We start from the raw sequence: 25,048 nt of genomic DNA on the forward strand, positions 1-25,048 counted from the left end.
ACTCTCCACAAGCCTCGTTTGAAGAAGGATATGTCATAGCTCTCGGGAAACTTTGTGGAGTATGAATGAACACTTACTCCGAAATTATTAAATTATTAAACTATTAAAATTTGTTTAATTTCTTTCAACAAATAAATGAGAGGATTTCACAACGCTATAAACATGTACAATTATTATATGATAACATTATGTACTCACAACAGCTCTCTTGATGTCATATAAGTCAGTATAATGCTCAAGCGCCCGTTGTAACAATCCAGCCTTCTCGCAGAGTTGAGCAACATGCGCGCGATCGTACTGCGTGAACATCGCGTTGCCGAGGATCGCGTCAGCTACTTGCGGCGCTGACATCAAGTTCATTTCTAGAAGCCTGTAATAAGAATAAACTTCATATTAATCAATAATATAAAAACACAGATATATTTTAAATGTATTAAATTAATTTTGTTATACATTAATTACATAAAATTATTGATAATTTTCAAAGATTTACAGTATAACCATTGATAATTACAGCTTTGATACAATATTAAAACAATATCAAATGCAGTATTAAGTGTGTACCTAGTTTGTAAAGGTCCTTCCTCAGGTCTGTTATTCTTCAGAGCGTCCAAAAGGAAGGCTGTACATTGTTGCACCATATTTTGTTCCATGAAAACATCTACTATCTGATTAATGTCTGCTAGAGGGGGATCTTCGGCGACTAACATTCCTGCAAATCCTGCCCCTTGTTCAGGATTGGTACGCATCACTGAACGAAGAAGATAAATGTAGTCTGGAGTGTAGCCAACCTATAAAATAGAATGTAATTCAATCTCCACTTGTGCACAATGCATTTTTCATGCACATTTAATTTAGTTATAAAATCATAAATCTATTTAGGAGTTTTTGGAAAAAGGAGAAGTGACAGCCTGAAATAAATTGTTCCATATATGAAAAGTTTTCCTCTTTATGAGAGTAAAACCTTTTAGGTATGAAAATTAACTGCGCAGCATCCCCTAATTCAAAATCCACCAGCTTACAACAACTTAGAGTATTTAGTAGAGGCTAAACCTCAATACATATAAGGTTTAAACTCACCTTCTTGGCATATAACACAATTTTCTGGAATTGCCCAGTCTCAGCAAAGCACTGAATAACTTTACTGGCGACGTTGGCACGAAGGTAAACTGAGAGAGCAAGTGTAGGGTCTACTTGCTTTACAAGATCTCCAAGTTCTTCTGAACACTCCAATTTTTCTTCCTTCAACCATTTCTCGAGCAGTTGTTTTCGCCCTGTAAGACAAAAAACATTAAGACAAATGCAATTGTTGATTCAAAGGTTTTATGAATTTTTCATATCTAATAGTGGGGGAATTTGCTCATTGACATTTGTTATTTTACAAGTTAAAGTTTAGTATAAAAAACTTACCTTGCAATAAAACAGGACGACACAATTCAAGGGATTCAAACTTGTTGAGTTGCGCCTGATCAAGGAGGATACCAAAGTATTGCAACAACGGCGAATTTTGACCTGGCTGCGTGGGCACTTGTTGGAAACGCTGGATAGTTTGCGGTGTACGGAGGATTCCTCGAGGTGCCATAGCTGCTACCTGTTGTGTTTAAAAAAATATTCAAATACCTAATATTTATTTAAAGTACTTAACTTGCCAATTAATTTTATTTATAATTCAAAATCTAAAGTCAATTGTTTATTGGGACCTATGTGATGCTAAATACCACATTTAGACAAGTGATGTATCGATTGTTCATGAAACACATTTAATTTCATTCCGTATCAACATTTAGAACAACAAAAAATTACTATACCTTAGCAGCCTCAATGTATTGTCCATTCGTGAACAACATGTTGAATTTCCTCACAAACAGTTCTTCAGCACCTGCCAAGTTGTTACGCACGGCCATGCGTAACGCTAACTCGGGGTTCTGGAGCACGGTGTTTATGTACGGGACTATTGAGTCTTCCTCTACTGTCACTGATAACACTTGACCTTTGCGGTTTACACCTATATCAAGAAAATTAAGTTAACTAAGAACCGATTATTCCATCTTCATTTAATCAGTTTTTTTTTATTGCTTATATGGGTGGGCTAGTTCACAGCCCACCTGGTGTTAAGTGGTTACTGGAGCCCATATACATCTACAACGTGAATGCGCCGCTCATCTTAAGATGTAAGTTCTTAGATCTCAACTTAGAGTTACAACGGCTGCCCCATCCTTCAAACCGAAACGCATTACTGCTTCACGACAGAAATAGGCAGGGTAGTGGTACATACCCGTGCGGACTCCCAAGAGTTCCTACCACCAGTAAAAAACAAATTCAAAATAAAAAGAATGGTCATGTAAAACAATATAGAATCATAAAGAATGCATTACATATGTACATATCATTTCACAGTACGATTCTGCTATTCATATTAGTTTCGTGTGCAATACAGCATGTAACATTATATTAAATTTGCATACTTAATATACAGTTTTTTTTTCTCCTTTATTATCTACCATCAGTATCCTGTACTTTTATTAGACGTGACTCCAGCGAGCCATCTACTCTCAAGTTTAAGGATTTGTCATTGAACTATATGACGTCTTTTCTCTTGAGCCGTTTACCGTAACTTCGTTTTTTCAAGGCGGCAGCCAGATTGTTTGGGTGCTTTTCCAATCTTTCGTAGTGTCTTTGTTTAAATTTTGCGATTTCCTGCATTAATGTTAAGAGTTAACTAATAATTTTATCGATAAATGGGTTTTAATGTAAACTCACCGATAATACCGCCAGTCGCTTCATGGGGCGCCGTCACGAAGATCGTGTCCGACGAGATACGGTTCATGTAAATACACGTTCCCGTCTCGATGTCGTACATGTGAATGTATCCATATTTGGTAATCAAGTAAATGACGTCATACTTCGGCGATACTTGCATCGCCACTGGGAAATCATTCTGCGCCTCCGCAGGGAAGAACACGTCGACGGCTTTTTTCGGGAATGGTTGGTTGCCGGCCGGCGTTTGGCCAACCTCTGTTGGAAACATTTACAGATCAAACTTTGATTGAATAATTAGCCATATTATGAGATGTATTATTTCAATTTATCAGTTTGGTGAAATGTTGGACCAACTTTCGAGTGCTCTTTGAGTAGATGTTACTTGAAGTTGTAAGATTCTTGTTTTCGCAAGGATTTAAGCTTTAACATGCTTTTTAAACTACCATTGACTGACTAAATTGGATAGAATCATTTCAGTAAGCATTACACATAAAAAAAAATTTTTTTTTAGTGCAGCTCTTTTTGTGTCTGTTGTCGATAAAGTAGGTAATGTGCAATATATTCACATACGTCATTTTAACTCATCAGCTCTAGTTTATCGACTACCCTCATTTTTCATTTATACCCACCTTTTTCGCAAATAATAGCTTTATATATTAGCTAATTGTGAGAATTAAGTCACACAAGAAATGCATAAACATGACTTTCAAAGAAACTACAAGGAAGCAAGGCCAAGATAACTGCTTTACTTAAATGTCATTGATTATTGTGTTGTTCATTATAGCCAACATCACTTCATAGTGATGATACGATAACTTACCAATAATGTGTAGTTTGCCGCCTTGGGCAGTCCTCACAGCGAAGCAGAAGAGAGTGGACGGCTCGGCGTTGCCTTCCGCTTTAAATGTGGCGAAAGACGCGGCGTGTCCCTCGATAGGCTGAGAGCACTTGCGCTCGACAGAGTACAGCTGCATAGCGCCGACTACCCGGTTTTGTTGAGCAGAAATACCTGGTGAAAAGGAAATTAGGTTATACGAAAAAGCCGTTGCTATTTTTTTTTTTTTGCTTAGATACGAGCTCACAGCCCATCTGGTTTTAAGTGGTTACTGGATCCCATAGGCATCTACAACGTAAATGCCGGCACCCACCTTGAGATATAAGTTCTAAAGTCTCAGTATAGTTACAATCATCGCGACAGTGACTTGATTAACTTATCATGCCACAATAAACTATCGCTTGGTATATCTTTGCTCCATTCTTTTTTGGGGCCACTGTATATTTAAATTTTGAATAGTTGTAAAAAAAAAACGTCGTTGTACAGGTAGTGAGAATTCAAGACATTTTGTTATGTCAAAAGTTGATATAAAACAAGTATTTATTGAAACTTTGTTACTGAATATGGCTCCGTAATTCTCAGTACATAATATTATAATAGCGACCCGCCCTCGCTTCGCTTCGAAAACTGTAATTTATTATTAATTTCTCCACTATTTAATGGATATTACTATATATATAAACCTTCCTCTTCAATCACTCTATCTATTAAAAAAAACCGCATCAAAATCCGTTGCGTAGTTTTAAAGATTTAAGCTTACATAGGGATATAGGGACAGAAAAAGCGACTTAGTTTTATACTATGTAGTGATTTCTAAAAAAATCCGATGCAGCTCACTTCTTCTATAACACATAATAGTATAACACATAATTAGGGTTGTGTCTTGACGCTTTTAGAGTTAAGTGAGTAATGTTAAAAAAATTTAAAAAATCATGAATTTAGTAACAAAAGGTTACTTACCGACCAGCAGTAACCACTGTTGCTTCGGATCCGTCCTGTAGTTAATGATCTGGCAATCGGCAAGTGACGAATGCCTGTCGAACATCTTTACGGGTGTCGAGTCGCCTTCCATCGACCAGTGGTACACCGACATCTTGGTGACCAGAGCGAGTGTGTTCAGTGAAATCCACTTCCAGAAAACAATGTCTTCGGTCATGGTGTGCGCCTTCATTTTCGATTTCATCTCGATATTGAAGATTTGAAGTGTTTTTTGAGCTGTAACAATAGAATTAATGTTTAAAAATATGTTTGTCTTGATTGAAGAAATTACATAATTTAAACTGACGCCAAGCAGAGAATACTGCTTAGTTTTATGCTTTTAAAGACCCCACATTCTCAATGTGAACATCAAAGTTGTGATTTAAAAAAGTTACTAAATACGGGGTATCCTATCTAAATGAAGATACGTACTCTTCATAAGTACGTGTACGCGTGTACTCAAACGTATACTCTCCAAAAATCCGAAAAAGGAATTATGAACCACTTTCACAAAAGCGAAAAATAATACTATGATTTTGGCGAAGGCGAGCAAAGAACCAAAGGTAACCTTTAGCGAAGGCGAGCAAAGAACCAAAGGTAACCGACGCGACGGCCGCATTTTTTTACAAAGCAGTTCAAAAAGTATTTAATTTTTTGATGGGTCATCGATTACTACTACTTTTTAATATCTAGTACAAATCTCTATTCATCGGTTTTACAGCAAAGCACAAATCAAATATTTAATTCTTGTATATTTTTTTTTCGTTGCTTAGATGTGTGGACAAGCTCACATACCACCTGGTGTTAAGTGGTTACTGCAGCCTATAGACATCTAAAACGTAAATGCGCCACCCACCTTGAGGTTACCACGGCTGCCCCACCCTACAAACCGAAACGAATTACTGCTTCACGGCAGAAATAGGCAGGTTGGTGGTGGGGACTCACAAGAGGTCCTACCACTAGTAATTACGCATATTATAATTTTTCGGGTTTGATTTTTATTACACGATGTTATTCCTTCACCGTGGAAGTCAATAGTGAACATTTGTTGAGTACGTATTTCATTAGAAAAATTGGTACCCGCCTGGGATTTGAACAACCGGTGCATCGCTCAACACGAATGCACTGCACGTTTAATCCTTTAGGCCACGACGACTTACGAAAAATACGACTTACATAAAATAACATTTCTACTACATTTAATATGAACATATTTTGTAGGGCTGCATTATATATTTTCTGCGACAGCATAGTACGGGTTGGGTCGAACAACGTGTGAACGAGTTACCGTCACTTTTACCATATCTTATTTTTTTTTAGCACCTACTCACCTACATATTGCTTTTAGCTGATTTGAACCATCAGTTAATCGCGTATTGAGCACAATAGACCATCAACTATTTTGACGGAATCGCGATGAGCAAAGTTGTGTAAATAATTCTATTACGTTAGTTAATTTAGTGTTACTTCAAGTTTAAGAAGCTAATAATGGGGGATTTTAAATCATTATTAAGCATCCTATTATTAACCATTATAAACCTCCGCACGGTGGCCGGCAAGATTTTTTTTTTTTTTTTTTTTCCTACCTAAGCTGAGAGCCTTGAGAGGCTATGTCAGCGTAACCCTAACTTTTGTAGGTGAGCTCACGGGGCTCAAACCTGATGACGTTGCTAACACGAACCCTAGCAAGAGTCGTGCTTCGCAGAATCTACCACCGGATCGGAAACGCGACCCACTGAGAAGATCCGGCGAGAAACTCAGTGGGCTGTGTCTGAGAGTTAATTTACTCGTCGAGCCCTTCGTCGCAAGCGACGGGTTCGACGAGAACGGTGACCGGTGCTTGAATTACCTAAAAGCACCGTTAGTGGATCGGGTGGATCCGAGATGACGTGTTTTGGGCGACGTCGACTGCTTTCCATTCTGTCCGCAGGATCGGGAATGTAGTTACCGGCGGCCACGATGAGAGGGTTCTCGTGTCGTGCCGCTTTATCGAAGTGGTCCGGCAAGAAGTAGATGAGGAGAGCCGCAGAACGGGCTCAGTGGTGTGGATTGGGAGAGGCCTATGTCCAGCAGTGGACGACTGTGGGCTGTTGATGATGGTGATGATGATTAAGCATCAGTATCGGTGTGATAAATGAAACAGTAGTTCTGGACGTAGCTTCTTTCAAAAATCCTATTGAAGTCTTAGTAAATTCCCATTTCGTTTCATTCCATTTCATCTAATTTCATTTCGATTGATTATAATTTGAAATAAATGAAGTTCATCTCATTCCGCTGCATTTTTCAAATAACAGATTATATTAAATGTAATTATTTAAGAATAAAGAAAACTTCACACTGGCAACCACGGCACCGTAAGAAGTCGATTTCTATATTTAAAAAAAAAGAAGAGGGTCATCAGAAATTACATACAGTGGTATGGAAAAATATATTGGAGAATGAAACTTCTTCTTACGCAATCATCCTTTTTCGTACTAGACAATTCGACATAAAAATCTTTAGTTCCGCTGCCAAATACGATTGCCAAAACAAGTCGATTTTAATAAGACTTTCTATTACTGCGCGGTCCAGTTACTTAATGGCACATTACTAATGCAGTTTAAATATTTAAGGTCAACTGTCATTGGAATTCGTTTGGCGACCCAAATAGGATATAACAAACAGGTCAAACGCCTCTCTCAAGCAAAGAGGCGATCTTGAATTAATTATCCAAGTGCGAAATATTAGATAATTAATTTATCAAAGGTCAGATATATAAGGGTTACTGAAACGATCATATTTTATTCTTCTTACGAGCAGTCTGATAAATACAATGGTTCAAAACTAACCTTTTTACAAGTTAAATAAACGTTCGGATATATAACGTGCCCTTGCCGATCTGCAAAATAATTTTATAATTTTTTTTTTTTTTTATGTTTGAAGTATTACTGGTGGCCCGGAGGCCTTTCCAGTTTCACCAGGACAGGTGGGCGAGCAAAGGCTCAGCCAGGACGGGTGGGATTTGCTAACAGCTACCCGAGCGCCTCCTAAAGAGACCTAACAGCTCAAGAGTAGCTGCTTCGCGAATGAATCTACTACCGGATCGGAATCGCGACCCGCTGAGAAGATCCGGCGAGAAACTCAGCGAGCTGATTCATGGGTTAGGTTATTATAATTCTCTAAATTGTAGAACCGGATATCTTGACTTTAAAACCATAACGCATAACTGCTTGGCAGCAGTTACAGACGGCACTGCGGAGCTTCTGCGTATTCACAGACACCAATCGCTAGCTATATACTTATTTATTCACTTAAGCATTATTGTAAACATAAACGGCGACATAAACGGCGAACTTAGTGGCATAAAGCATCATCTACCAGCTCACTATTCGATCGTAGAGAATTTTGGGGCAATACAGATGAACTTTCTTATATTCTATAGATATATTTGCAAATATACATACATACATGCAGTAAATAAATGATCAACTGATACACTATATCAAATAATACATTATAACAAAGGTTACAAGATCGAAATAAGAACACATTACCGAAATAAAATAATGAAGTACTGAGTTATTGTTTCCTTGCACACATACAAGTTGAATTCGTTTTTATGAAATTAATTAGATAAGCTATAATAGAGAAACGAAAAACTGTTCAAGAAAACGAAATATATTAAAAACTAGCGACCCACCCTCGCTTAGCTTCGGAAACATTAAAACACACATGAAACCAAAAAAAAAAAATTAAAAAAAAGTAGCCTATGTTCATCGGGGACAATGTCGGCTTCTAATGGAAAAAGAATTTTTCAAATCGGTCCAGTAGTTTCGGAGCCTATTCGAAACAAACAAACAAACAAATCTTTCCTCTTTATAATATTAGTATAGAAAAAGATGAAAAGGATTGACGATAATGAGATTAAGCAAATAACGAAGATTGAGAGTGGGCGTCTCTGCTATAATAAAATAGGCTTTTAAGGTACGTGGGCGAGTGAGAATCAAAGAGAATATCATAAAATCATACAAAAGTTCTTACGACGAAAAATAGAGAACAATTTCAGCCATTGTAAATGAGAGGAGATCTCATTACACTTTTATATGTCGAAAATGAATATCCATATATATATTTTTTTATTGCTTGCTAAAATGGGTGTACGAGCTCACAGCCCACCTGGTGTTAAGTGGTTACTGGAGCCCATAGACATCTACAACGGCTGCCCCCCCCCCCCTCCTCAAACCGAAACGCATTACTGCTTCACGGCAGAAATAGGCAGGGCGGTGGGACCTGCCCGTGCGGACTCACAAGAGGTCCTACCACCAGTAATTACGCAAATTATAATTTTGCGGGTTTCATTTTTATTACACGATGTTATTCCTTCACCGTGGAAGTCAATCGTGAACATTTGTTAAGTACGTATTTCATTAGAAAAAATGGTACCCGCATGCGGGATTCGAACACCGGTGCATCGCTAGATACAAATGCACCGGACGTCTTATCCTTTAGGCCACGACGACTTCAAAGACATTTATAAGTCATTTTTGTAATTATTTCATCAATATCCTTTATGGAAACTCTATTGATGTGATAAAATTAAGTATGATAAGACAACAGGGTCATTTCACGTAGAAGATGAACGAACTACGAAAAAATCAATATTACGCTGAGATAAAGGTCAAGCCTACAACTTTATATCCGAAGTACTAAATTTAACTTATGAACGAAGTCATTTTGAAACATGATTTATTGACACATTATTCTATTATTATTATTATGATATCCTAGGTGTTTACAATTCAAGGTCGTAATAATCAGATTTTTATTTATTGAATTGCCGTAAGTTTAATGAGGGCAATGACGCTTAAACAGCTTTAGATTATACATAAGCAATGATTTGATGCTCGTTTCCGTTCTTTATTAAATTTTGTGCCAAGAAAATGTTACTGACAAAATTAACGCAAGGATGAGTCACTGCCAGAGCTGTTTCCCCAAACGGAGGCACGAATGTGCGTGATGTAACCAAGAATATAATAAATGTATTTATTTTATACATATATATATAAATCAATTAGTGTCCACACAGATTTGGACATATAGCCCAAATGTATATATCGATTGCATGTGTATATGCGTTACGTCATAGAAAACTGCAATGCAGATAATATCTTCATAGATTTTGTATTACGCTCAAACATTTGTGTAAATAATGTCGTGTATATTTCATATATATTAAAATTTGCAAATTCTTATCAAACAAAAGCCGATAAACGTGCAGGGATGACTTTGCCCGATAGTGAATTTTCTATCAGTCAATGTCAAAATGATAGGTTTTTTTTTTGTTTTATTTATTGCTTAGATGATTGGACGAGCTCACAGCCCACCTGGTGTTAAGTGGTTACTGGAGCCCATGGACATCTACAACGTAAATGCGCCACCCATCTTGAGATATAAGTTCTAAGGGTCTCAATTATAGTTACAACGGCTGCCCCACCCTTCAAACCGAAACGCATTACTGCTTCACGGCAGAAATAGGCAGGGTGGTGGTACCTACCCGTGCGGACTCACAAGAGGTCCTACCACCAGTAATTACGCAAATTATAACTTTGCGGGTTTCATTTTTATTACACGATGTTATTCCTTCACCGTGGAAATCAATCGTGAACATTTGTGGAGTACGTATTTCATTAGAAAAATTGGTACCCGCCTGCGGGATTCGAACACCGGTGCATCGCTCAATACGAATGCACCGGACGTCTTATCCGTTAGGTCACGACGACTTCAAAATAGGTACTTAATTTCAACCAATTTGTACCAATAATTTTCGACAAATCAACTGATTTAGACGCCATTCACTGTAGTCCGCGACTAGGGCCACATCAAGTTAAATGAAGCCAATTTCCTTAATACGGAAACGTCATATATTTCGAAACAATAATAAAGCTATTTTGATATTGCCGAACACGCAACAAAATTATTGAAGATTATTTATTTTAAGTATATATCGTCAATCGCTAATTGTTATTTATTATCTTAACATATCCAAAGCTTTTAATTTACTAGACAGATGTGATAAGAGTAATGTTTTGTTTTGTAGCAAGCTTCAATTAAAACGGAATTAATATACACATAATATTTTTTATCTTCCTTTTAGTATAATTTTTTTTTGTTTGTTTGATGACACATTATTGTTGTTCACTTATACAGACAAAACTGATAAGTGGATAACTTTTTGTATATTGCGACTATGCCTGCGTTCGAGTTCGATGACCGGTACCGACTTTTCTAAACACAGACCGTACCATACATGTGCTCAAACTGCTTTTTGATGGGATCGCACAATAACAATTTAAATTGAGCTTACACGAGAAAGTAAGCATCACCATTCCACATGTCGAGAAGCAGTGATACATTCCGGTTAAAACGTATTTGTGGAATTTATGATTTGATGTTCATGGGCTCCGATAGCCGATGCACTGTTCCTCGCCGGATCTTCACAGTGGGCCGAGATGCCGATCTGGTAATAGATTAAGTGAAGCATATCTCTGTTTGCACATGTCCTGGTATTAGCAAATTCTTTCAGGCCAAGGCCTGTGATCTCGCACACTAGTCCAGGTGAAGTCAGAATAATAGCCTCTCGCGATTAATGACAAAAAAGCTTAGTAATAGTTGGATCGTGAGCTCCATTACCCTAAAGCCTAGAGTAATTTAACAAATCCAATAGTGTCAGATATTGGCATTCTTATAGAATTAACGTTCAAGAGTAGTGTTCGAACATTGTTAATATCATGGGCGTAATTAGACTCTTTTCGTTACAAAACATAGTCATTTTATTTATTACATACCAGCTGACCCGGCAGACTTCGTAGTGCCTCAATCGATAAATAAAAGACCTAAGCTTTAAACAAACAAAAGGAATCCGTCCGACTGGAGACACATCAAAGGGAAAACAAAATTATTATTTTTATTTAATTCTGAGCATTTTCATATTTAACTACCTTTTAAACCTTCTCTGGATTTCGACAAATAATTCAAGACCAAAATTAGCCAAATCGGTCCAGCCGTTCTCGAGTTTTAGCGAGACTAACGAACAGCAATTCATTTTTATATATATATTACATATAAGGCCGGTTACAGTGCTCCACCGACCGTCTGTGCGTACGTTCCGTCCTGACGGTACGCATTAACCGATCGTCAGGTTGCTTCATTCAGTGCTCTCCTGACCAACAATCTGACCGGATTGGTATAGTCGGTACGCAAAAGGGAAGCGTTTGCAAATAGTTTAATTGCTGCTTATTATTTTCGAAAACGTTTAAAGAACGTTCAAGTTTTTTTAATTATTTCAGAATGACGATCAAGTTTTGATGAATTATCAGCACATACTTCTTGCCAGGCCTTTAACTTGGCATCACGATCTTTATATAACACGTGGCCTTTGTCCCAGAGCGGTTCACGAAGACGAACTTCGGTAATTAGGCGCTCGGTATCGATATATTTGGCCACGTTCAATACGAAATCGCTTTTTTTGATGATGATACACACATCCGTACGGTCGGTACACCCATCGGTGCAGCACAGAACGCGTTCATTTGTTTCCATAGCGCGTCGGTTGACCGACGGCACGCATGCGGACGCGCTAGACCGACGGTCCTCGTACGCAATGCGTAGCAATATGTGCGTGCGTACGGTCAGTCCAGCACTGTAATGATTTATGAATTTTCATATAAACGACAAGCGCGACTGACGTACGCACAGACGGTCGGTGGAGCACTGTAACCGGCCTTACGGGCGTCTCGCGTACAACACGGTACTTGTAAAACACGGTTTCGATATTAGACGGTACAAGAATTAAGAATAATAATTGTAATACGGTTTTTACGAATGTATTTTTGAATTGCATTCAATAAGGGAAATCCCCTGGTCTTCGTATAACACGATCTCGAATACAAGGCCTCGATACTACACGGTATACCTTGTTTCGTTTAATACGGTACGAATGACTCGTGTTATACGAGGACGCCTGTATACGAAATTAGAAAGATGATTTCTAATTATTTAATTGTCCTGATTCACTTATTAAAATGATAACCCGGAAAAATATTAAATTGAAACCCAATAAAAGAAAAGTGTTATCTAATGAATTTTTTGGTTACGTTTACATTAATATTTTTTTAAATAAGTATACATCATATTTTTATATTAACTACAATATTGAATAGATCCCTTTTGCATAATTATCACCTGTTTAACGCACAAAGAAAGCTTTCTTGGGACTATGTCTTTGTGTTGGGCGTTACAATCGCGTCTAAATTTAACCACACGATGATAAAACAGCAAGAAACGCCCAGCAGGATATTTAGTATGTCATTTCTTTACACAAAAGCATTCTCAATGAAAATACGTTTTCTTTTTTAACTCCAATACATTGTGCTCACTTTTTAACCATCTGTATAATTTTATATAAATATAGACGCTTTTTTTTCGTTTTTCGTCTTCTTGACTTATTCATACCGTTTTTAGACATGTAGGCAAATAGAATTTGGAAGCTTATAATAGATGTAGTCGAAATTTTAAGTATTATGTAATCTTTATTTATGTGCAACACACATTTCCCTTAAGTGTATAGAAGATATATAGAATAAAGATAAATGCGTGTTGCATTAGCTCCACACTAGTATATTTTCTTTGTTTTTTCTCTGGATAACACAAAATAAACTAAAAAGAAGAGGTTAATCCTGTTTCTCATAAGTTATTATAAGTTTTTTTTGTTTGTTAAAATCACAATTTTGTTTTCTTAACATGCTACGTTTAAGGGCCCTGGCTAACAATTTTCGGCCATATATATTAATGATCAAAATTCACTTTTACATTTGAAACCAATTGCAGCAGAAACGATTACCATAAAACTGGCAAGAATCTGAATTTTGTAACAACAAAATCAAAACACTTCCAAGCAACATTCAGATTGTCTGCCTAGTGAGCAAACATGTTCCCTTTTTAGTTGCTAACGCAACTAATAAGTCAGTATTAATATATAAAAAATAAATTACTGCATTTGAATCTTTTTTGATGTCTCCACATACTGCCCTAATTGAAATTTAAACTTAATCAACTTATAAGATAATTCTACCATATATTGACATAGATGAATTACTATCTTACCTTCAACACCAGCTTTGCCTTTCAAAGCAATGACTTTACTAGCTGGATTCATGATAGCAGAGTCGGCACTGATTGGTCGTCGAATTGGATTTGTTGGATCTGCCATATCAATAATGACAACTTCTGCAGTCTCACCAACCTTCTCGCGAACACAGATAAACTTGTCCGATTCCATGGTGAGAGTGTTGAACGAAATAGAAGCAGGATTGATTCCCACATTTGTAAGCTGCAAAAAAAATGTTGTTAACAGAATCAACCTACCTACGTTCCATGTTCGGATGAGCAATTAATATGTCATATAATACAAATAGAACTATCTTATATGTTTGGAACAGTTTTATAAAATAATGTATATATCATATTTGAACACAATTTTTGAAAAGAGCCTTAAATTTTAGTTGAGATTATTTTTATAGTAGGTTTTTTTTTTTTTTATGATTGAAAGATTACTGGTGGCCCGGAGGCCTTTCCAGTTTCACCAGGACAGGTGGGCGAGCAAAGGCTCAGCCAGGAGGGGTGGGATTTGCTAACAGCTACCCGAGCACCTCCGAAGGAGACCTAACAGCTCAAGAGCAGCTGCTTCGTGAATGAATCTACTACCGGATCGGAATCGCGACCCGCTGAGAAGATCTGGCGAGAAACTCAGCATACATATAAGATGTTAAAATAATTAATTTCCCCTCCTAATAGTTTTCTTTAGTTTTCTTACAGATTAAGACATCAACTTTTATTCTAAGATCTATTTTACCTACAACTACAAATGTTATTCAAGTGCCTACATTACATAAGATATCTTATGGTATATAATTATATGGTGATTTTTAATCATTAATTTATTTTAAATTTATATAACCTAATTCACTAAAGAGAACTGATGCGATTTTCACTTGTTATAATCCTGAGTATTGATAAAATTGGAATGTAGTTAAATTATCACAAATTGTTTTTCAAGGAATAATATTTTGTTGAAGGTAGGTGAATTTTTATAAAGAAATAAAAATAGTATTCGATTTTTTAGACCTTATCCTCTTTGAACAAAATCCACAGATGCCAATATTGTATACATTGACAATCACGAGATTTGAAATTAAAAAGAAAATTATATTTAAAACTTGGCGTTTAGTAAAAAATAACCCCAACTAGCGTTTCAACCCCCAATCATATGATCGCAAATTGAATTTGGAACAAATCAATACCTACTGGCTTCAACTCGACTTGCACGTAGGGGGTGGACACTGTCTAAGTAATGAAAAAAGCATTTATTACCTTACATTTTTTTGATCAATTCATTAAAAAGTTTCACTACCCATCCCTAATACACTTTCTTAGGGGGCCCTTAGTTCCTAAAAGGAAATGATCGGTAAATGCAATAAACTGATGGGCGTACTCACCTGTAAATGTTCTTGAAACCGTATCGGTAATACTTGCGCCATGTTTATTGATCACTCCGTCCTACACAAACCGAAAACGAAAAAACGGGCGACCCTTTTAAAATCGCGAACTCTGAAAAGATAGCACAAATCAATTTCACTGATGTCTCATCGGAAAACACTTTTGACAATCAACATGGCGTTCGTTAGAGAAAGAAATGACAAGGACCGGATCGCGACAAAAACAATTTACTGATTATAAACGATAGATGACCTATCGTACTTACAACTTCTAGAATTCTACATGAAGAAGAATAGGGGCGGATAAATTTGGCTGTTTCGGAGTAATATGACGATTAATGTACACCCTCGGATGCCACATATACAAATGAATGAAATGGTAGACAAAAGAGAAAGAGAAAGCATGATATAAACTTCAATCACAATTTCTGCATTCATTATGATGCGATCGCATCTAATAGTAGTCTAGAGATGCAATCAAAATATTCCAAAAATAAAATTGAAAGACTTGATAGCGTGGCTCATATAATACCCTTAGTACCCTTTTGGGCTTAGAGTTCTGTTTTAAATTTAAATCTATGATTAAATCTCGCTGAAATTTTCGCTTTCCAATCTCGCTTTCCATGCGAAAATCCAAAGTTCATTAATTTGTTAAAATCCAAATCATATTCGTCCTCAAATAATTTATTGAGACGACATATAGGATTTAATTAAACACGATTATCTGTACGATATAATATTAATCACATGTTTTTTCAGGTCTATTTTCTTCTATTAACGTCCGCTATCATTCGTTTTATATTTTTCACCTCCATTCCTACTTATTCTAAATATTTAGGTTGAAGTCGTTCTACGTGGACTAATCTAGACGTGGACATTATATTCGCCACACTCCGTTGATCTCAACATAACGTTAAACTCTGACTCCGACTGTTCTTTCATAGTTCTTTTCTCTGAGTTTCATAGACTGTTAGGAAAAGGTAACATTTTAAGCATAAAATTAACTGTAGGACCTTTCAGCGGAAAGTGTTGCCGAATTAAATGAACTGTGTTATTTTGATAATTTAGATTATTCAGGTTTAAACGTGTAGATGACACAGTGATTTATTAACTGTTTAGCATCTGTGAAACTTCTCAAATATGGAAAAATAAAACAATGCCGCTGGAAGTGGCTTCTCGGGTTCTTTTAAAAAGTCCACTGAAGTCTCAAATCATTTTTGAATGTGTGGTGTGATACCTTTGCGTTTTACCGTTACAAAAATAGAAGACTACTGCTGTCAAAAATGTCAAAGTTAATGTTTTGTAAATGTTAAATGATTTGCTTGTGCTAAGTAAAGACAAGTGTGTTGGACTTTTGTACATTGTGCATGAATTGCATTAAATTAATTTTCTAATACTTACAAATAAGAGTTCAGATATCTGCTTATACTAACGAAAATCGAAATGGTAATTTAATTTGTTAATAATCATGACAAGGCAACGAATTTAAGAGATTCAACGTATTAATGAAATCCCTAAACTAAACATATCTTTTCAGTTTCAATTCGGATTCAATATGTTTCACGAAATATCTAGGCCATTTAATATGACTTATAGATGCTATTCAGTCTCTATGCTACCTGGGAATGAGAGACAGGACGTTGAAAGGGGTGGTAAAAGTGAGTAGCTAACAAAAAACAAATGACATCTTTGTGTCCATTGTCTGATTCATTATTATTTTTTATTTGCAAAGACATTTGGAAAAACTTCTCTTAGAGAACCAGTCGAAAGGTTCTTAATGCTGCGTTTTTATCATCACAGATAATTAATAGAATTCATAAGCTTGGTGTATCGTCGTTATTGGAGCCCATTGACACACACCATAATCACTCACTCACTTTGAGAGTCTTTGCATTACCTATCATATGCATTAGACTTTGATAGGTAAAGCATCATATGCTCTTCTGTTCATTGTTGTTTTCTTTTTTTATTTGTTGCTTAAATGGCTAGCGAGCGAACGAACTCACAGCCCATCTGGTGTTAAGTGGTTACTGGAGCCCACAGACATCTACAACTTAAATGCGCCACCTACCTTGAGATCTAAGTTATAAGGTCTCAGGAGAGTTACAACGGCTGCCCCACCCCTCAAAACGAAATGCATTACTGCTTCACGATAGAAATAGGTGGGGGGGTGGCGGTACATACCCATATTTCTGTCCGCACAGGCGTCCGTACTCACAAGAGGTGCTACCACCAGTAAAAGTGATTATCAGTAGATTTTTATTATTAGAGACTTATACTCTTTTTAATTGCTTAGACAGGTGAACAAGCTCATATGACTCATCTGGTGTTAAGTGGTTATAGGAGCCCATGAGCATCACAATGTGATACTGTCAACCTTGAGACTTAAGGTCTATATTTGAATTGTATATGACTTGTGCAAATTAAATCTTTTGTAGGTTTTTTTTTTAAATTATGTTATTCCTTCTCAAGGAGGTCCTGTGCACATAAATTAAGTATGTGTTTATCAAACACAAATAATTGTAGTAATTGTATAATAGTAATGTAAGTAATAAATTAATTTATCAAACATGCGTCAAAACAAAAGAATTATTTAAAATTAAAATGTATAAACTTTAAATGAATTATATTGAATTATATTTATTTATTTTAGACTGATTATTTTCATTAAAATATTTCTCACATCTCTGTTCTTTTTTCACAAATTACCAAATTTTTAGTAATTATGCCCCCATCGGCATTAGAACAACTCACAAGACTCAATATAGAATATCCTATGATATTCAAGTTGACAAATAAGAAATCAAAGAGGCTCACTCATTGTGGTGTGCTAGAGTTTGTAGCTGATGAAGGAAGAGTGTATCTGCCACATTGGGTAAGATTTTTAATGAACTTTAATCAAATCAGTCAGTACGGTGACCACTTACCATCAGATGGGCCGTATGCTCTTCTGCCCACAAAGGCAACAAAAATTATACAAATTGAAATAAAACATAAATAAAAATGTTCATAATCATGTTTATACCTTTTGAAATAGTAAGCAAATGTAATATAACATACGATAACAGTTATTAACACCTAAGATCGTCTCTTGAGTGCATAAACTGTCAATGGGAGGTAGCACACAGACACATAATATTGCTCTTAAAAAATGTATTCTAGAAGAGTGTTCCAATGAAGTAGTTTGAACAGTGACTGCTCCCAGTTTCATTTAACTCACTCACTGTTAATGATAATGATGATAATAAATGAAACTGTTTATAATCAATGAATAGACGAATTAATATGTTTTTTTCTTTGTTTTTTTGTGAATAAATCTGTACTTTGCAACTTATGACGTACATGTGGGATAATGAAACAACATTTTACAATATGAACTTGGTCACAAAATTATTTTAATTTGATTGCTGATTGATGATCAGTAGGAGACACACCGACCGAGTACAAACTAGTCACTGTTGCTTTAGGACTTCCCTATTTCCTGGACCACTGCTTCTATGTTCATAAAAACCCCATTAAAAACAACTAAAAATGCATAGACCATTTTTGTTATGTAGGAAATATTATGGGATATTGCAAAATATATTCAAATTTTAAATAAATGAAATATATTCAATCTCTTGATCATCAGGAAGTTAGTTTAAAATTACCTACTAACTAGAATAAATTAGGTTACAAGTTAATAAATTCAAAATACTAGTTGATCATATCAGTGACTTATTTTTTTAAGATTAGCTGTAGGACTCACATGCTTCCTTGTGTTTAGTATTTATTGGATACCATAGACATTATACCGAGAATGCTACTACCTACTCTAATACTAAACTAAAATTGTCATTTTAGATTAGTAACAAAAAAATTTTTTTTAGATGATGGCAAATCTTGTTCTAGAAGAAGGAGCTTTAATACAAATTGAAAGTGTATCACTACCTGTAGCAACATTCTCTAAGTTCCAACCTTTATCAGAAGATTTTTTGGACATAACAAATCCGAAAGCTGGTATGTGTGCATACAAATGATGAATTCATACATTAATTATTATGTAGAATTTGCTAAGATTGAGTCACATTTTTACTGAAGTATGTGGTTGTAATATTTTTAAACATGACAGGGCCTTTACAAAAACTTCAACTGACTGGGAATTCATTTTAAATAACATTCCACCAGATAACTGTAATTAAGCTATAAGAGATTAAATGAAGCAAACATCATTTACCATTTTACTGGTAGTAGGACCTCTTGTGAGTCCGCACGGGTAGGTACTACCACCCTGCCTATTTCTGCCGTGAAGCAGTAATGCGTTTCGGTTTGAAGGGTGGGGCAGCTGTTGTAACTATACTTGAGACCTTAGAACTTATATCTCAAGGTGGGTGGCGCATTTACGTCGTAGATGTCTATGGGCAACAGTAACCACTTAACACCAGGTGGGCCGTGAGCTTGTCCACCCATCTAAGCAAAAAAAAAACAATACATTTCTAATGTATATTGGTCTGTTTGAGCAGACACGAATTGGTACTACAAACCAGACAAACTACCTAATCCATCGTTCAGATTAAGAATATCTGTTATCTAATCCAGGCTCTGACCTCATGTCTACACAGACAGCAGCATTCACATCATGGCAATTTCTGAAGTCCATAAGCTGCATTAACAGTTCCAAGCTAGAGGAAACTAGAGCTCCTGTGGCAAATGAAAATAACAACCGCGTCACAGAGAGAGCCAGACATAATATGACATACAAAGAGCAGGGTCAACATTAATGGAATATTTCCATAACTGACCCATCAAATACTTAAAAGACAATGAAAATTGTAGATATGATTCAAAATCAAAACTTAAGCCTTTATGGTGTTTTTTGTTTTCTAACAATATGTGATACGTTTAATGCGATATAGTATAACGTGGATAAGCATTTCAGAAGTTTTATTATTCTTCACAGTATTGGAAAATTGTTTGCGTAACTTCTCATGTTTAACAACCGGTGACGTCATCGCTATAAAGTACAACTCAAAGGTCTACGAGCTGTGTGTCCTGGAGACCAAACCCGGGAATGCTGTCATCATTATAGAGTGCGATATGAATGTATGTACTATCAATTTATGTCTGAGTTATACTACTGATATGATTCGAGTACAAGGCGTGGATATTTTATATATCGTTCATGTAGACTACTGCTGCCTGCAATACATTTACAGTTACATTTCCGCTTTACTTTAATTATTTTTGTCCACCTGGTGGTTGTCTCGAAATGATCGCTCATAGCGATAAGATTGTACTTTTTTTTGGAGTTAATGTTTCGCATAGTTTTTTTTTTTGCTGAGAATACTCTCTCTCTCTCTCTCGCTCTCCCTTACTCTCTCTCTCTCCCTTACTCTCTCTCTCTCTCTCTCTCCCTCCCTCCCTACCTCTCTCTCTCTCTCTCTCCCCCTCCCTATCTCTCTCTCTCTCTCCTTCTCTCCCTCCCCCTCCCTTCCTCCCTCTCTCTCTCTCTCTCTCTCTAACTTAACCACACCTTGTACAAATTTGTTATTGTAATTTTTATTTAAGACCAGGCTTTTTTTATTGTTGCTTATTTAATTGAACAAATTCGCGGCCCACCTGGTATTAAATTGTTACGTCTAGTTGCCTTATTAAAACTTACAAATAGATTGCTTCAATATTATAATCACGATCCCAGTCTGGGGTGAATTTTGGGTTGGCCCTTTCAGAAGGATTATTGGTTGACTTTCCAGTTTTAGTTGGGATTTCATTTTCACTCTAGAAAAAATCTAAGCCTGAAGCCATCGTCAAATCAAAGGATAAGACGTCCGGTATGCACCGGTGTTCGAATCCCGCAGGCGGGTACCAATTTTTCCAATGTAATACGTACTTGACAAATGTTAACGATTGACTTCCACGGTGAAGGAACTACATCGTGTAATAAAAATCAAACTCGCAAAATTATAATTTACGTAATTACTGGTGGTAGGACTTCTTGCGAGTCCGCACGGGTAGGTACCACCACCCTGCCTAATTCTGCCTTGAAGCAGCAATGCGTTTCGGTTTGAAGGGCGGGGCAGCCGTATTTAAAAGTGAGACCTTAGGACTCGTGTCCCAAGGTGGGTGGACGCATTTACGTTGTATTGTAGATGTCTGTGGGCTCCGGTAACCACTGAACATCAGATGCGTCGTGAGCTCGTTCACCCATATAAGCAATACAAAAGTAAAAAAGGGCTTAAAAAAAGGAACGTATTAAAAGTGTCCGAATTCATTAAAATTCAAAAAGACTGACTGTAATATTAGTTGTACTTTCTAGACTATTCGTATTCGTAAAATATTCTCGTCTGACAAACGATTTTGTACGTATTCCGGCTAGGTGGAGCTTATTATGATATTCCCATTTAAAATCAACAGGTAGAATTTGCTCCACCAGTCGGGTATAAGGAACAAGATCACGTATCAAGGTCAAATGATGGAGCAGTAGAAGGTATGGATGAAGATCCTGCTGCGATGATGCCCGAATCTAGTGGCTTCAGGGCGTTTAGCGGCGAAGGCAACCGCCTCGATGGAAAAAAAAAGAAGTTGATCAGCGAGAGTGATTCCGAACCGGGAACTTCGCAACCCCGCCAGGTTTTGTATTTAATAGACAATAAAAAAATCTTCCCCGAGTTACGGAATCCTGACAACTGCATTCCTTAAACAGTTGTCGGAATTCCATTTTGATTCTCGTTCAGTTGTCATCTTTATTAGATATATTCATATTGTTTGCAGCCATTCGGCATTTTTTAATTACTTTTGAAGACAGTCGATCTCGCGGTCCATGCGACGGCAAGCAGTTAACCTCCAACGAACATGGATCTATTTATACCTTTTTGATTTGTGTTACAAGCACCCACGAAATTAGAGAAATCCCAGGCAACGACTAAAATGTACTGCTGTTAATAGTAGTACCGAATTTATAAGTTTTACTGTGATGTCATTAGTTGATCAAGACCAAGAGCTCAAAATCTTTATTAAATAAAATAAAAAAAACATAATTCATTGAGTAAGTAATAAAACCCTCATGCTGGTAATTTTTGTTTTATAGTCATATGTACGAGGCATTCCGGATTACGACTTTGTGATTGGTACACTGCGATTTATCAGAAATTCAAGACCAGCCAAGGACCCTAAAGAGGAGGCTCAAACCGAACCTTTTCAAGCATTTACAGGCGAAGGATTTACATTGCGTACTGCCAAGTCTAAGAACTAAAACTGGTTTTCTGTATCAGTACATCGTGGTATACGTTTGGTTGGAGTTTATTAAACAGCTACTACGTGTTAATTAAACCTGAATATTGTCAAAATCTGATGAAGAGATTGTTACTGATAATTTTTTGTTTTGAATATAAAAGTCCTTTGATATTGTGATATTAGTTAATTCTTTTTTGTAAATATATTTTCTATTCTTATAGCAAATTCATTATATGCGTAGTAATAGACACTCATCCTAGTATAAGTTGTATAGCGGCTACAACCGCGCTAATGACATTTTCAAAAGCAGCTTAGCAACAAGCCCTAAAGATCAACATTCGGACTTTTTGCCTACCAAGCAGCAAACCATTTTGATAGAAATCTTCTCGTGGCATCAATTCCCAAAAGTTTATATTCAGGAGTAAACTACACGTAATGTAGTTTGCCAAAGATCTCCTGTTTCTCCTCTTCTATGATTAAAGCAAAAAAACAGTACATAATATCATCATACCTTATAGATTATATGCACTAAAAGTTTCAGCATAACTTTCTGGAGTTTTAATGAACAACTTATTTTTGCTTAACAAAAATAAATTATTGGGGTTCAGTATCATACCAATAAAAAAGTATAAAAATAATGTAAGTTTTATATTCAGGATTAATTCAAATAATGATATAAATAATTCAAACTACATGCTCAAGTAAGTTTCTAGTTTTATTTACAAAAAACTGATACAAATATTAATGTTTCACAGAAATTAAAATATGTCTATTTAGACCACCACCGTAGGTCATAGTTGTGTTCCATCGGTAGATTCTACAAAGCACTACACTTGCTAAGGGCTAGTGTTAGCAAGTTCTTTCAGGTTGAACCAGTGAGCTCACCTACCTATCCATGCTGGAATAGCCAAATAGGCTACCAGCAAATAGGTTTACAAAAAAAAGACATATTAGTGTTATAAATACAAAAAATGTTTTATATTTAAATCTGAATATAATTATAGCGGTTTACACATTTACTGCATTATGATTAAGAATATTAAAGTTTTCAAATTACATCAGAAATTAATTCAAAACTAACATAATCAACATTAAAACAATTATACCATAAAAATAATAATGTAAAAGAACAGGAAGAAACATTCACGCTATTTTTACTTTTTACAAATATCAAATTACAATAATTGTTTTTACCCATGAAAGCAGACAATCATGCTATCGACAAACAGTCTATGGTGGAATGTGGACATTGACAATTCAAGGAGCAAAATTAACATGCTGTCTTTGTCAAAAGGTATTACACTAAAGAACTTAAAGGGCTCCCAGTAGTATAATAATAGTCATAGATAGGACACTCAGCACATAGCACAATAGAATATGTCAACAAAGCCCCAATAATTATTAACATGTTGACTGCCATGTAAATCACCAGTGCCCTACGCAGCACACTGAACTAATAATGACGATTTTTCTCTTTGATCTACATACTAAAGTGCCGGAATATCTAGTAGAGTCTGGAAATGACTAACTCGCAGATACTAAGAATAAATCTATCTTTTAAAAGACCTAAAAGTCTAAAACATACATTAACAAACAAAAGAAGGCAAAGTTAGGTAATCCAGGCGTGTAGTAACAGAAATCAACGTAATTATTTCAGTGTGCCGCTTAGGGCACCAGTGTCCTGCATTAAATTTTATATCTGTATGCAATGTATTTTCCCTGACCTCTATCTAAATAACGTAATATTTTTAATAGTTCCATTGTAGCCTGTAAGCACCTACCCATCTGTGCTTACCTGGAATAGGCCTTTAGGCTACCAAAGAATAAGTTCAGAAAAAAATCTAGTTTCTTCTACAATTACATATTTAAATGTCATTTTTGTAATGATACAATTTATTTGTCTATGAAGGTAATATGAATTCCATCACTAATTAAAATTACATAGCCATCAAAGCCACAAATTTTTCACATGAATTCATACTCTATGTACAATAAAGATGTTTCATTCTATCACTGAAAGAAGTAGTTAAAATCTCTTCAAGAATTCTTCCGAACAAATTCTGGCTCTTGCATTGACAGCCAATTTCATTTCACTGATTTCTTTATCAATTTCTTCCATAAAGTATATTACAAAATCGACCAATTTATGCTTATACATCTGTTCGGTATGGAAGTTAGTAATCAAAAAGCTGATATGGTACCCATCAACTGGTTTCCTCCTTAATACAATGAAGTTTTCAGCTCTCATCATCATGAACCGCATAAATTTTTTACAAAGAATTTTCTCTATCTCATCCGCCTGCTTGATCATAATACTCACCCTAATTGAATTTATTGAAGACTCTATTAATACTTTTTCATTAGAATTTCTTGAAATAACAACAGGATTGAGTAAAAGTTCTTTGCTTGTTCTAACTTCGACCTCCGGCTTGGTGTATTTCTCGACAACTTGCGATGAAAAGTGTTCTAAGCACATAGCGGCAGTGAGCGTGTGACGCACCGCTGTTAGATACGGTTTTAAAGTTGCAGCCATTGTAGAAAATTAAACTTTCGCAAAGATCACGCCACACCTTAAGTTCGTTTAAATTTTTAGTCATGAATTATCTATCACCATTGATGACTGAGATTTGACATAAGCATCATTGTTTGACTCGTTTATTACACAGCCAAAGGGAAGGAAGGCCATACAGTCAAATCCAAGTGTGTTGTTGTGTGAAATTGTACTAAATAA

At 36.0% G+C, this 25,048-nt stretch overlaps 3 protein-coding genes across 3 annotated transcripts in view; 1 reads left to right on the plus strand and 2 right to left on the minus strand.

The window, feature by feature from the left end:
• Positions 1 to 15,537, minus strand: part of Chc (clathrin heavy chain) — a 29,559-nt gene extending 14,022 nt beyond the window's left edge. The window contains exons 1-11 of the mRNA XM_028184256.2: positions 15,372 to 15,537; positions 15,106 to 15,217; positions 13,715 to 13,940; positions 4,556 to 4,810; positions 3,581 to 3,769; positions 2,761 to 3,015; positions 1,809 to 2,005; positions 1,411 to 1,591; positions 1,081 to 1,274; positions 565 to 791; positions 199 to 370 (exon numbers count right to left, since the gene is read on the minus strand). Coding sequence (XP_028040057.1) covers positions 199 to 370; positions 565 to 791; positions 1,081 to 1,274; positions 1,411 to 1,591; positions 1,809 to 2,005; positions 2,761 to 3,015; positions 3,581 to 3,769; positions 4,556 to 4,810; positions 13,715 to 13,940; positions 15,106 to 15,147 — 1,938 coding nt within the window. The 5' untranslated portion in view covers positions 15,148 to 15,217; positions 15,372 to 15,537. The remainder of the gene's footprint in view (positions 1 to 198; positions 371 to 564; positions 792 to 1,080; positions 1,275 to 1,410; positions 1,592 to 1,808; positions 2,006 to 2,760; positions 3,016 to 3,580; positions 3,770 to 4,555; positions 4,811 to 13,714; positions 13,941 to 15,105; positions 15,218 to 15,371) is intronic.
• An 853-nt stretch (positions 15,538 to 16,390) lies between these two features.
• On the plus strand, positions 16,391 to 22,499 carry Ufd1-like (ubiquitin fusion-degradation 1-like). Its single transcript, XM_028184222.2, has 7 exons — positions 16,391 to 16,551; positions 16,643 to 16,763; positions 17,826 to 17,980; positions 18,975 to 19,104; positions 20,045 to 20,187; positions 21,499 to 21,714; positions 22,172 to 22,499. Exons 1-7 carry the CDS (start codon positions 16,549 to 16,551, stop codon positions 22,334 to 22,336), a joined length of 933 nt encoding a protein of 310 aa, XP_028040023.1. The 5' UTR covers positions 16,391 to 16,548; the 3' UTR covers positions 22,337 to 22,499.
• A 515-nt stretch (positions 22,500 to 23,014) lies between these two features.
• Arpc4 (Actin-related protein 2/3 complex, subunit 4) lies at positions 23,015 to 24,973 on the minus strand. The gene has a single exon (XM_028184224.2). It carries the CDS (start codon positions 24,848 to 24,850, stop codon positions 24,344 to 24,346), a length of 507 nt encoding a protein of 168 aa, XP_028040025.1. The 5' UTR covers positions 24,851 to 24,973; the 3' UTR covers positions 23,015 to 24,343.
• Positions 24,974 to 25,048: the final 75 nt, after the last annotated feature.

Source organism: Bombyx mandarina, chromosome 16, assembly GCF_030267445.1.
Source record: "Bombyx mandarina strain Sakado chromosome 16, ASM3026744v2".
In the NCBI taxonomy this organism is placed as follows: domain Eukaryota; kingdom Metazoa; phylum Arthropoda; class Insecta; order Lepidoptera; family Bombycidae; genus Bombyx; species Bombyx mandarina.

Excerpts from the sequence above, each read along its gene's own strand:
- Ufd1-like (XM_028184222.2), top strand. Across the intron at positions 19,105-20,044 it reads CATAACAAATCCGAAAGCTG|TATTGGAAAATTGTTTGCGT; the intron begins GTATGTGTGCAT and ends TATTCTTCACAG. Across the intron at positions 20,188-21,498 it reads TTATAGAGTGCGATATGAAT|GTAGAATTTGCTCCACCAGT; the intron begins GTATGTACTATC and ends TAAAATCAACAG.
- Arpc4 (XM_028184224.2), bottom strand. The coding sequence starts at position 24,850 with ATGGCTGCAACTTTAAAACCGTATCTAACAGCGGTGCGTCACACGCTC.